The sequence below is a fragment of the Peromyscus maniculatus genome, chromosome 5, assembly GCF_049852395.1.
Source record: "Peromyscus maniculatus bairdii isolate BWxNUB_F1_BW_parent chromosome 5, HU_Pman_BW_mat_3.1, whole genome shotgun sequence".
NCBI classification, from domain to species: domain Eukaryota; kingdom Metazoa; phylum Chordata; class Mammalia; order Rodentia; family Cricetidae; genus Peromyscus; species Peromyscus maniculatus.
In genome coordinates, this window is record NC_134856.1 from 71,355,389 (window position 1) to 71,368,908 (window position 13,520).

Sequence of the window (13,520 nt, forward strand, 5' to 3'; positions counted from 1 at the left end):
CTTACACACAGATCAAAGTCACCCTCAGGAAAGTCAATATTTGCCATGTGTGTGTGCAGCTGTTGAAAAGACTGTTTTCCACTGTGAGGTACAAAGGAAGAGAACATCCAGTGACATCTCTGGCTACAGCAGTAGCGTGTCATAATTAACTTAGTGTCTTCCAAGGTCAGGTATTCTGACAGGGTATAGCTATCAGTTCCAAGTTGTCACTTGTTGTTGAATCAGACAGCTTATGCCTTGTCTGTAGGCAAAGATACACATGTACAGGCATGCGAATACTCCTGGATTACACGTACATCACCTGAATAGTAAATGGAACCGCCATGGTTTCTCTCTGTTAAAATGACGCTGTGAACGTCAGTCTGTCCTGGCAGTTCCTCAGCCAAATGAAGGCCCATTCCTCCTATATACCTTGTGATCCTTGTATGCTCTGAGGGTACCAGCTTACCTCACCAATCCTATTTATTTGTGTGTGTGTATGTGTGTGTGTGTGTGTGTGTGTGTGTGTGTGCGCGCGCGTGTGCGTGTGCGTGTGTGTGTGTGTGTGTGTACATGTCGATTCCCACCTTCCAACTTTGAGTGGGTTCTGGGGTCAATCTTGGGTTTCCAGGTCTGCACAGGAAGCACCTTTACCCGCTGGGCCAACTCTTACAGAACACAGGCTCCAGTCTGCATGTTTTTGTTATAGCTGACTGCGGACATCAGGCTTCAAAAACATTTTCAAAAACCAGCTTCTTTCTGGAGTCTCTAGTATTTAAGAATCCATCTTTTTCAGTAACATCTGGTTCTATTGCACATGGTCTTTAGTTCCACCAATTCCCTGACATGGCTGCTCATCAAGGGGCCAGCTATGGCCACTCTCCAGGGAGAGTGACTTCAACTAGCATGCCATTGGCCTGCCAGTCACTTCTCTCCTTTCCTGTCACACAGAAATGTCTCTCCCTTGACTTTTCTCTCTGATGCTCCAGCTTCATCAGTCTGTCTCTTCTCCAAACACTCCCTCCATCAGCCTTTGACACCCCACTGCCTGCTCTTCTCACTGGCCACAGCGTCAGGGGCAATTCCATCCTCTTCTGCTACCTGCCCAGCTCCCCACACCACCCTCCCCAGATGCCACATACCAATGGCCTCAAGTAACTCTCAGCCTCTCCTCCAAGCAGATCCAATTCACTATCTCTTCTCACCTCCCCGCAAACTGCCTCCTGTCTCTAGCCATTTGATTTTAGCCAAGGCCACTCTTATCCATTTCAATATTTAGGCCAGAACCTGTCCACTTTGCCATGTATGATCTTGGGCAAGCAAGAGCTTAACCATATTCTTTTTGTATTTGCTTAGATGGGTACTGGTGCTACCCTGCAAGCTAAGGAAGTTACCACCTTTAACTGCTTAGCCCAATGTCTGGTGAAGAGTGAAATGTTGCTGGAGGGTGGACAAAAAGGGGGAGATGTAGTGGGTAGCCATTCCAGCTTGGATCTGGAAGTTCCAACCCGCATTGAGACTCTGACAACTGTCATGCCTACGAGGCAGGGCCAAGGGAGGCGTCTGGAGACCCGAGACCTGGATGGGCGAGCGCTCTCTCTGTGCCTGGACCCTGGACGGTGGAGGTAGACCGAGCATTGCTCCAGAGAACACCGCTGGATTGCGGTGTTCCTTCCCCAGACCCCCGCAACCTACCTATCCCTTCATTTGTAAGTCACCCACTAAATAAATCTTCCTTTTAACTACGTGGAGTGGCCTTAATAATTTCACCAATAGTGAAACGTACTGCCCTTGGCTGAATTCTGAGCAGAATGGTAGAAAGGACCATCTTTCCCATCTCCATCCAGAGTCTCAGCACGTACAGAGCATTGGGGGGTGACCAACAGCCAGCAAGAATCTATAGCAAGGGCCCTGAAATATATACTCAGGATGGAGAAGATCTAGTTGCTGAGGACTCCAAGTGGGTCCCCACTCACACTGGAGTCACAAGACCTGGAGGTGGTCTGCCACACCCACAGATGGGGAGTCACATTCAGTTTCTTGCCAAGTCTAGCAAGAAGAGACAACGTACAGTTTGTCCCCAGAATTTTAAAATTATAATTATTATAATCCTCCTCCTCCGTGTGTGTGTGTGTGTGTGTGTGTGTGTGTGTGTGTGTGTGTGTTCATGAGGACACGTGTACGTGTGCACACTGTTACAGGTCAGAGTACAACTCTGGAATCCGTTCTCCCCTTCTACCTTCTGTGGGTCCTGCAGATTGAGGTTGCCAGGCTTGCACAAGTGCCTTTACCCATTGAGACATCTCACTGGCCCTTGGTAAGTTAGATCTTAATATGAATTTTAACAAGAATGCATGTGATGTGAGCTTAATGTACCTTGTTGTGGCAGAGCTAGTACTGGTGTGAGATGTAGGAAGACCGACTGTCATTAGCTGGGAGACTCTGCACATCTTAACTCACTGTGAGTCTGTTTCTCACCATAAGATACAGATGGCAACGTTTTCTCCACAGGGTTAGGTGTGCTGACTGAGACGAGACAATGTAACACACATGGTAGGCCTCAGAAATGGGAGATGTCCTCTGCTCCCTCATGTCTACAGTAAATTACACCTTTCTAATGTAACCAGGAAGTCTGGACTTCATTTGTGTTGACCTTTGGCCAAATGAGTACGTTGGCTTCTATATAAGCCTGTTATTTGTCTATACTCAGGGATAACACCACTTTCTTACAGTTTACTTTCTAGGATTATGAAAGAATTACTCTATTTTGTGCACTGTACTGGCTGCTATGGCAACTAACCCCCTGTGGGCAGTATCTAGCCTTGATACATTCATTAGCAAGAGAAAGACCAAACTGGCCTGAGTTAAAATCACTCACACTACCAATGTCATTGCCAATGCTTTTCAAAAAACACGTGACCCCTACCACTGTCTGTCCCCTACAATTCCTGATCACACTTGGAAATATGGCCCAAGAAACTACACTTGTCTCTTCTGCCTTGCTCAAGAGAGACATTTACAAAAATTTCAGACTGAAGAAATCAAACAACCTGTGCATCTTTCAAGGGACTTGTGTGTCCTAACGTGAAAGAATGCGATCAAATAGGAGGTTTGTGGACTGTATGTCACATGTGTGGGAATGTATGCTCCACTTACTTATGTGGAACAAGGAAATAAAAATGATACCTACCCCTTGGGGATAGACATTAATGGGTTAACGCACAAACAGTGCCAGACACATAGGAATCATTCCCTAAATGTTTCCTTATTATTTATTACTCTATAGAAATCGAGAGAGCATCGGAGGCTACAAACCAGCATGTACATCTTGAGCAGAATGATGTACAGGACACTCATCATTTCCAGAATGGATTCCGGAGGCACTGAAGGCTTTGGTGTTAGCAGTTTCATTTTATTCCCTTAAGTTCACAATAAATAAGAAAATGAGTGAACACATATCCCCAGAGCAAACTGGCAATTGCTCTGAAGTTAAGTTCAGTGATTTCCATGAAATAACTGTCTGGGTTCAGCCCAGGCCATTGACTGATTTTTTTAGTTGGATGCTGGAGAAGTATCTCTTTAGAACTGAGTGCCGGGCTTTGCTCAGCCCAAGGGGAGCCAGGGGGAGGGGTGGGGATGCTAGACCTACGTTCCTAATCCTATCCACATTCATGTGCTGCATGACTAGAAGATGTGGTTTCCCCCAAATGAGGGGTTTCACACAACCCCTGGCTGTTTGCTTCTGTCCAGCCTCAGCCTGTGAGCATGCTCCTACCATGATCTGTTTCTAACCCAGCGGGCAGGAAGATAGCATCTTCTGGAGGGAGACCTGCCTGGGGACCCCAGGATCAGGCTGTCACCACACAGATGTGGTGATACCAGGAAGTTATGCTGGTGACAGAGTCAGTCCTCCTTCAGGGGACCATTAACATTTAAAAGGAAAGCCCTAAAGCACGTTCATTCACTCTCTTTCCCTATCTAGACTTAGGTAAGTGGTTACTTCTTCCCATTCACTCTTGTCCATTCGCCTGTTACACCCAGGCTAATGTTCTTCCTCAGAGTACAATCTCCCAATGGCCTCACTTTACAGTTAAGGACCGCCCTCCAAGTTGCCTCCACCTGGAAGGATCCTCTCCTCTTTCCCTTCCCTGAGTTCTTTGTACTCCTCCATCACCTTTCCAGGGGATGCTTTCAACACAGGCAAGCCCTGCTGGGTAAGGTTTTATCCCACAATTCTTGATACTCAACCTACATCTACTTCCAACTTTTCTGTGGATTTAAAGTTCTAGGCAGGTAGCACCGTGGTTTATATTTACCATATCCACTCTGCACACCAGTGCCTGGAATAGAAGTAAGGTCATATGAGTGAGTGAACGAACCACGAAGGTAATAATTTCTGCATTGCATTAGCAATGGAGTTGTTGAGGATATCTCGGAATCATACCAGGTGACTTGGAGAAACACTGAGTACCTGTGAAGCCAGCCGGAGCTGACTGAAACTCACGGCCCTCCAGAGCTCCTGGGAACACTCACCTGCACCATCTGTTTGGTTCCTGTTGGCTGTGGCTTTCATCATTTTCTCACTGAAAGAAAGAAAAGGAGAGTCCAATCTATAGTTTTCCAAGTGCCACTGTCTTTCCTTGACCCTTCTATTCTTAAGAATTAGCAGTGATGGATTAAGCAATGGAGGTGTTTGCCATCAGCTCCATGACTGCCCGGGACGGGAAAGGCTTCCCACGTGTGTGCTGATTCAGGCAGATGCAGCTGGGCACGCGGTGACTGTTCAGATGGTGGCGGATGTGGACACACGTGGATGGTAGGAACAGGCACTGTGGAGCAAGTGGTCCATGAAGCCACATGCACTGGGAAGCCCGGTGTCCCTTCTTGGGCCAAAGTGTTACCTTTGTCCAAGAATGACCAGAAGAAAAACAAAACCAAAAGAACAACCCCCACACCATGATTATAAAGATGTAAACATGTCAGCCCTATAATGATCACGAAGAAACGAATTCCAGTGAATGAATGGCTGCAATGATTAAGGAGAAGCAGGTTGATTTTTTTTTTTTTCCTGCATGGCTTGCTTTTTTTTTTTTTACCTAGACGCCTCTTTGCTACTACTTGTAATGGGCCCTTTAAAAAGCGCAGACTGAACAAGGCCAGTGAGACTGGCAATCTGCTTCTCCATGGCTTGCATCCTCTCTCTGCAAAACAAGAGAATTATTTGTTAAAGCTCTGTTGACTTTCAGACGGGTTCTTCTAGGTGAATGATCCACCTGAGGGCTATAAAAGGTACCACCCCACAGGCTGCCAAAGTCTACCCAAACCTGGAGAACTGAAGATCCTTGGCTGAGGCCAAGATTCACTGGTAAGAGTGGAGAGAGGAGGCTGTGACCTCACAAAGAAGACAATGCGTAGGCCAGAAGAGGCCGCCCAGGAAACAGCATCTTCCTCCGATGTTCACACAGCATGTGCTTTTCAGTCTTCATGCCCTATTTTGTTGTTTACATTGCATCAGAAGAGACCCCAGTGGGACTGGTTATACTCCGGGCCAGGCCCTGCATTCATACATGCCCAGAGGCTGCTCTTCGCAGCTGGGAAGCTGCAGGCTGATTTTGGTGTGAATGATGGAGATATTTGTTGTGTGTGTAGTTATGCTTGTTTCATAGCCCAAGGGCAGACAAACAAGTGTCTCTTGTCAACACCATGGAGAATGCAATTGAAATCAATATGAGTTTGGAAGTAGATGATGCTCAGTTTAATGGTGCAGAGGCCTTAGCCTGGAGGATTTTACAGGATCAAGAAAGAAAAATATACCCAACAACTCAATCATGAACACACTAATAAAAATCCCCCTAGTTACTGCCTATGGACAGGTACTGTACCTTTCTCTTCAGGGCTCTGTGATACTACAGTCAGGTATTTGAAACAGACTTGCCTCTCTACATCTTAGACCATGTGATGGTGATTCCTATTCTACAAACAGCACACTCATACACACACTGTGGCTCTCCAGTGTAAACCAACATTTTATCTGATACTCTGTGAGGACAGAGTAGCAATCCATCCTTTCACCACAGAAACAGAACTGGTGAGGCTGGGCTCATGGAAAGGCAGGACATCTGTGTTCTGAACTTTGTGGTAATCAGGAGCAACCTGGAGCTTTGAGGCCTTGAGTCTTGCCTTTGGGCTAAAACCTTTAATGCCTTATCAGTCACGAAGTTTAACTTTGCAATCACCAGCTTCTGACTTGTTGAGTCTACGTGCTGTCTTCCCTTTAAACTGGCAGGGCAGCTATGACCAAGAGGTTTCTTGTATGTATGTCATGGCGTGTGAGTAGTTCACGGTGCAAAAGGCAAGCAGCCCCACCCAGGGATATACGTCTGAACAGTGTGATCTCTGTTCTACTGGGGGAGAGGTCATCTCAAATGCCAAGTGTGGACACACATCTATCTCCACAGACCGACTGCTCATATGCCCAGGCACAGCAGTGGATGTCAATCTCTGAACTGAAGCATTTTCAGGCAGGCACCCTTGTGTGCTTGGCTTCCTCTTTACCATAAAAGTATCCACAGGTTAAGAAACAGAGTTAGTAAAAATTTCTAATAATGAAATCAGGTAAGTAAAAACTTGCCAGAAAGCCCGTGCTTATTGGTAAGTCATCGTGTCATCTCAGAAGTGATAAGGGTAGTGATTGGCCCCATGTCTGCCATGTAGGAGACACAGGTGGACACAAACACCTGGGAAACTACTTCTTTGGGAGAAAATGCCAGTACAGAGTGAAAGTTGTTTAGCCCTATCATTCACTGCACAGAAGATGGAGAGAAATGCAATGTGCAGGCAGGTGCACAGCTACAAGGAATAACCAAGAATCTACTTAGAGGAAATGACAAGAAGAAATCTTGGCACTGTCACACTGGCTATGGAGGCAGTGCAGATCCACTGGCACTGTCACACTGGACATGGAGGCAGTGCAGATCCACTGTCACTGTCACACTGGCTATGGAGGCAGTGCAGATCCACTGGCACTGTAACACTGGCTATGGAGGCAATACAGATCAGGGCTAAATCAATGTTCTAGCAGGTTTCTTGTTGGTCAAAGTATTCATTACCCTGTCTTACAAGAGGGGGTGGCAGCAGCATTAAAAAGACAAATAAAACACCCTGGACATAGGACCATCTTTAACTGGATCATCACTGAGGACAGTATTACAGAGCATCACAGCAGAGGCAGGGTTGGACCCATGAGGGCCCATAGGGCTTCCTAGAATTTTCTTTGGATCAGGGGAGATAGGCTTCTCCACTGCCCTTCCCCTCCCTAGTGGTTTTGGGATGCAGATAGCAAACGACAATTCTTCATTTGCACTCCACTGCCCGATTCTTCAGGGCTCAAACCAGCACTGGTAGAGCAGCCTGGGATGACAGTTTAGATGCTTGGAGCAAAATCCCTACATGTGATCCAGGTATCTACATGCTTGGTTCTGCACTTCGTAACTATGAGTTAGGACATGAATACTCCCTGGGTGGCCTCTTCCAGGCTATGGCATCAACAGGGCCACCAGGGAGAAGACACCAGTCAGATGCGGCCAGTAGCTCTTGGATGTCCTCCCTATAGTTTATAGACACTTGAACCAAGCACACAGGGGCCACAGTTCTCTCCCACTCCGGCATGGTGGAGCCAGTGATGAACAGCACAGAGATGGACAGCACACTGACCACAAGAGTATGCGCCAATGTCTTAGCCCAAACCACTTCATGAAAATACAATTCTTTTGACACATGGTAATGAGAAAACTTTTCCCTTCATATTTAAGCATCAAAGTGTTTCTGGTTTCAGGATTCATTTGAGGGAGATTATCTGATTTATAAATTCATAAATAAGATTGTCTTTCCATTTCATGGTTGGTAATCTGGAAACAATTTTATGGCTTAACTAAATTACAGCAACTGGAAACTTATGCAGCCTTCTCCCGTGATGAAATGTTATGAAGTATGTTTAATGTGAACAGAGGAAAAAAATAAGAGAAATGCAGTGGAAGGAGAGAAATTAAACACAACCCTGTCATTTGGCTGCACTGGCAGTCCTTGTGATAACCATCAGAATATTAAGGATGCTTAGGCTAATTCTTGCCAATTTCACTTGGTTTAAGGTATTATGGGCTGGTATAATTACTGTCGAAGAGATGGCTCAAAAATGATTTCATAAACCATTTTATACCATTCCATAAACCATATTTATGTGATTAGTAGGGACGGTTAACTAGTCATTTAGTGCTGTACATCAGCTTGGCCTCACAAATCTTTCTTGGGGCCCAAATACAACATGAATTAAAAATACAAGGCAAATTCAGGGAAAGTGCTATTCCCAGCATCAATCAGTCGCTGATTTTGCCGGCATGCCTCCCTGCCCTGGGTCTGTGTGTGCAGGTGAAGAGACGCCTTATTGCTAGAGGGTGGCCCTCACTGCCTTTGGAGCAGAGGGAAGAAAACCTTTTATGGTTGAGGAAATAGTTTTAGTCAACGAGTTCATTTCTGTGATTTTTGATTCAAGTTTCACCTTTAACCTCTTTTGATTATGGACATGCCTTTGTTCTGAAGGAGGTCTCTTTGAGCCTGGATTAGTTTCTTATCTTTGTATAGTTAAGAAAATTAATACCAATTAGGAATCAAGATAGTACCATACCAGGTGAAGACCAGAGTTCTTTATGGTGAATCCCAAAGGGTATGTGCAAGCATGCATGGGCCTGTGCATGTACATATTCGTGTGCATGTATATGGAAGCCAGAAGTTGATGCTCTGAGTATCTTCTAAAGTCTCTCTCCACCTTATTTTTTGAGTCTCTCAATGACCTAGGAGCTCATTCATTCAGTTAGGCTGATGGCTAATGAGCTTCAAGGACACACCTGTCTCCACATCCCCAGTGATGGGATTACAGAGGCATGCTACCTGTTCTTATTTGTGTGCTGGGGATCTGAACTCAGGTCTGCATGTTTGTGTGGCAGATGACCTGAGCTCTCTCTCCAGCCCCCAAAGAATATGTTTTCAAAGATACAAGAAAGATACGGAGGAGCTAGCTGAAACCAGTCTGGCAAGCTAGTGGCCATTAGAAATTCAGCCCTCCTTAGCCAGTTCCCCATCATTAAAAATAGCTGCACACGGCAGTAAGGAACAACTACAGGAACCGAGACCACTATTCTAAGAGTATTAAGTGATGCCTAGTACTAAGAGTTCTAAGTGATTCACTTCTGATTATAATCTTTTATAATCTTATCTGTTGTTGCTCCTCCTTCTATCATTGGGGAACTAATCAAGGAGCTTTCCATTTCTGGCCTAAGTCATCCTATTGGAGGCAAGCTAAGTAACCAAGACACCATGATTCCCAACTCTCCGTAGAATCTTAACTTCTCATTGAGGCATCTGGACTTGCTGAGGGGATATGGATGGAGTTGGCAGTTGGAGTCTGTTATCCATCTGCCCTCTGCTTCTGGATTGAGCAGGAAGACCAGGCATGCTTTGTCCTTCCCTACTGTGGCTCCAGCCATCTCAATGTGTCCCCTGCTTCTCACTGTAAAATTATTTGGGAGGACCTGGGAGGCGTTACGGGAGGGGCAACCATAATTGGAATATAGTTTATGGAAAAAACTATTTTCAATTAAAAAAATAGATGACAAAAAGAAAAAAAAAGAAAAACAAAAAGAATTACTTGTCTTAAGTTGTCTTCCAAAGTCAGGCACCCTTGACTGGTATGTGGGTATCCCGGCACAGGAAGCTGCCTTTTCTGTCACATACTTGTGTTAGTTTATAGTTTTCTGTCACATACCTGTGTTAGTCATTGCTGTGACTAAATCCCTGACAAGAAGCAATTTCAAAGAGAGATGATTTATTACGTTTCATGGTTTGAGAAAGTACAGTCCATGGTGGGAGAAAGACCCACAGAACTCATGGTGGCCAGAACACATCTCTGGACTCCATACCTCTTGATAGACAGAGTGGGACAGACAGGAGGCCAGCAAGCCTTCATCTCTCGGCAACTCATATCCTCCAGCCTGGTCTTGTTTCCTAATGGTTCATAGCTTCCCCCAAACAGCGCCACCAGCTGGGGACCAAGTGTTCAAACAGATGGGAGGGTGGAGCCTCATATTAAAATCATAGCCTTATTCCAATCTGCCATCTTTTGTAGCTTTAAGATCCATACCGACAACCCGTGTAGAAGCCTGAAATTATAGATCCTTAACCACATTTCCTGTTAACATTCTGACTTCAGCTTCCAACTGAGAATGTTTTTTACAGTCTAGACCTGAAACTCCAAAATCGTCTTTAAGCAAATTGGTCTTTCATTCTCTTCAGTTCCCTCGTTCATACAGACTAGCCCCTTCTCTGTATCTTGGCCTTTTTCCCTTGTTGTCCGCCATCATCACTGTCTGGACGGTCCCTGGGGTTTTTTGTTTTTGTTTTTGTTTTTTTGTTTGTTCCTTATGTCTTCTGAAGTTCAGACTGAATCCACTGGCCCTGTTGCTATGGCCTGTGGTGGTCCAATATCCCATGATGGGACACATGTGCTGGAGGAGCCCTCTGCAGTGGCATGATGGCGAGGACGATGAGGTCAGGGCTAGGTGGAGAGGAAGGGATGGGGTAAGGATCCTGATAGCCCCTTCAAGGTATGGTATGCCCTGAATAACCCAACTTCTATCTTTGGGCCCAACTTCTTCAGGTTCCATCACTTCCAACAACGCTACAGATCAATTCCTCAACAATTGTCCTTGGGGAGCTTTTCAGATGCAAACTGTAAGAGTGCCTCAAGTAAGTACTATAGCACCCATCCCCTCCACCTTGTCAAGACTCCCCTGCTTCTAGACTCTTTGTCAGTCTTCTGGACCCCATGCTAGGCTGGTTTTGCTTCCCGACTGTCTGAGGAGGGCAACAAACGAGAAGAAATGGGCCCCGTGACACAATCTTACAATGTCACTTTATATCTTTAACAGTCTTACAACGACATCTTACAGTGTCATTTTCTGTTGGTTTCAAGGAGATAGGGCGAGGCATCATCTCACCAGGCAGTCATGTTTTCCCAAGCCAGATAAAACGCAGTGGCTAAGCCAAAGGCGGTTACCTAAGATGCACTGCATTTGACATCTTGCTATTGTTGCTGTTACAATACCCAGGATGGAAGCCAGGGCCTGCAAAGGTGCTCTACCACCAAGCTGCACCCGAGCCCTGCACCTTACATTATGATGCACAAAAATACAGACTTATGCGGAGAAGTCTGGCTTGAAAGCAAGACTGGAGCCCCGTTTATGGAAGAGGGTAAAAGGCTGTTTATACAAATTCTGAGACTCAGAGGGAATGAAAGTCTACAGTGCAACACGAGGAGGAAATGCCCAAGTTGGCGGCGTTCTCTCTAGTTCTTAGTCCTTCACAGACTAGAAACCGATACCGTTTGTTTTCCTCAAGGCCATGGAAGAGGCTGATTATCAACTTCAAGTTCACCTTGGCAATGACTTTGGGTGGAGGCACCATGACAGGAAATGGGGAATCATGGCACAGGAGTGTTCTTCTCTTGGTCTCAGGCTTCAGATGGCCTGAAGGGTGACACAGGGAGTCACACCCAAACTAGGCTTCTGTGGTGTGCTTCTGTCCTTGGCACTGTCCACAAAGAGCTCCTGGATGACCAGAAAGAAGTCAACTAGAAAGGCAGCCCTTCCTAAGAGCTGGCACACGAACCAAACACAGACGTGGGAAGGAATGGGTGGGGCTCACAGACTAACAGTTCTAATGTGGGTGCTACACCGAGGGCAGCAATCGCAAGCCAACTAAAACAATTCCAGCAAAAACCCGGACGGAGAATTGATCTAGATTTGGGTTCTGACTTACATAGGTGTGACTTGTCTTTCCTCCACAAATTCAACCAACATGTATTGTGCTAGGCAGTGTTCTAGGCACGGAAGACACAGAAGTAAGGTTTTACACACACACACACACACACACAGAGGGTGGGGTGGGGTGAGGGTGAGGCAGGACATGCCTGGATGCCTGGCAGGACTAAGGGGTAGGTGAGGAGCTACTTACTGTGCCTACAGTAGCATGAAGGAAGAGAGGGCAAGAGAAACCAATGCAGGGGGTGGCCTTTTTCAGGTCCCACAGGGAGAGCAAATCCTATCATTTACTTGTAAACGAGTAAACTTTTTGGAACAAAAGGGAGCCACTGGTTACTATGTAAGGACCGCACGGTAAATCAGACTGGCCCCAGTCTAGGTGGAAAGTGCCCTCTCCCCAGATGTGGGTCACTTTTAGGGCCTTTGGCTCTGACTGTAAATGTGATGGTGGCTGAGGTGAGGACATTCAGGGACTCAAATTTTAATTGGAGCCCATGGCTTCTCTGCTGAGAACAGCCCGAAGTAGATGGACTCGGAGTCAGGAGCCAGCTTAGAAAACCACATGACAGTCAAGAACAGCCTCTCTCAGCTGATGGCATTTGGGTGAAGTCCTGAGGCTGGAGAGGAGCCAGTCAGGCGGCTCTTCAGTGGCAGCAAGCACCAGGCAGGCGCAACCACAAATGCACATCTTCAAAGCAGATGAGTCTCTGCCAAGTTCAGACCCAGAGACCAGCACACATGCAGTAGAGCTCATGCTAGGGGGTACCAAAGGTCTGCTTGAGTTTGGCTCTTGAATGTCTTCTAAAGATGCTGTGTTTAAGGATTCGTCCACAGCCTGTGGTGCGACTGGGGGAGTGGAAACTTTAGGAATGGTATCCAGTGGAAGGAGGCTAGGTCATAGTGGGTATGCCCATGATGGGGATACATGATCTAGGCCCATCTTGCTTCCTGGCTGCCATGAAATGCAAAGGGCTCTTCTGCCACACACTCCCACCTTGATAAAACTGGAGTCACAGGCTCAAGGTGACAGCGCCAAGTAAATGTGGACTGAAATCTCTGAACCATGATCCATGAGCCCATCCTCTTAGTAAGCTACATGTCTTGGGTATTTTGTTACAGTGACGGAAAGGGCACACAAAGCTGGAGTCTCAACACTCAGAGGTTCCAGGGCCAAAAGGCTCTGGCATTGTTCACAGGGTTGCCTTTGGTCTCATCCACTGCCTGGAAAGATCACATCTGAAATAGAGCTGGAGTCAGGATCCTAGAATTGAATGGTTTCTCGGTTAGGAGGAACTTATTCAGCCCTCATAATTCTCTCCATTCTGGTTCAGTGATCCTGACATAAGGAGGAAAAAAAAAAAAAAAAAAAAAAAAAAAAAAAGGAGGGTGTGTCAAGTCAGGCAAATGGGTCAAAGCTCAGACACACCCAGGCCAGGGCTCCCAAGGTGCACCGTTTCTGAAGCCGGATGGGTTCTTCCCAGCACAGTAAATGCAGCCGGGAAGCACTCCCAATGGTTCATCTATTTCACAGTTTGCTTTCTGTGCAGGCTGCTGTACTAGTGGGGACCTGGAAAGAGCTCCAAGTCTGTAACAAGACACAGTTGTCTCTTGGATCCGGGTGGCCAGCACAACTACATAGCTTCATGCTTGTATGCCCAGAAGGTTCCTGTT

At 46.3% G+C, this 13,520-nt stretch overlaps 1 protein-coding gene across 31 annotated transcripts in view; it reads right to left on the bottom strand.

Moving 5' to 3' along the window:
- Positions 1–13,520, bottom strand: part of Kiaa1217 (KIAA1217 ortholog) — a 796,433-nt gene that overhangs the window by 38,324 nt on the left and 744,589 nt on the right. For 20 of the 31 annotated variants that reach the window (XM_076572611.1, XM_076572599.1, XM_076572595.1 and 17 more), the window contains 2 exons: positions 5,076–5,180; positions 4,513–4,562 (listed from right to left, as the gene is read on the bottom strand). In XM_076572611.1, the coding sequence (XP_076428726.1) occupies positions 4,513–4,562; positions 5,076–5,180 (155 nt within the window). The remainder of the gene's footprint in view (positions 1–4,512; positions 4,563–5,075; positions 5,181–13,520) is intronic. The other 11 variants (XM_076572610.1, XM_015997455.3, XM_015997449.3 and 8 more) reach the window with 1 other exon arrangement.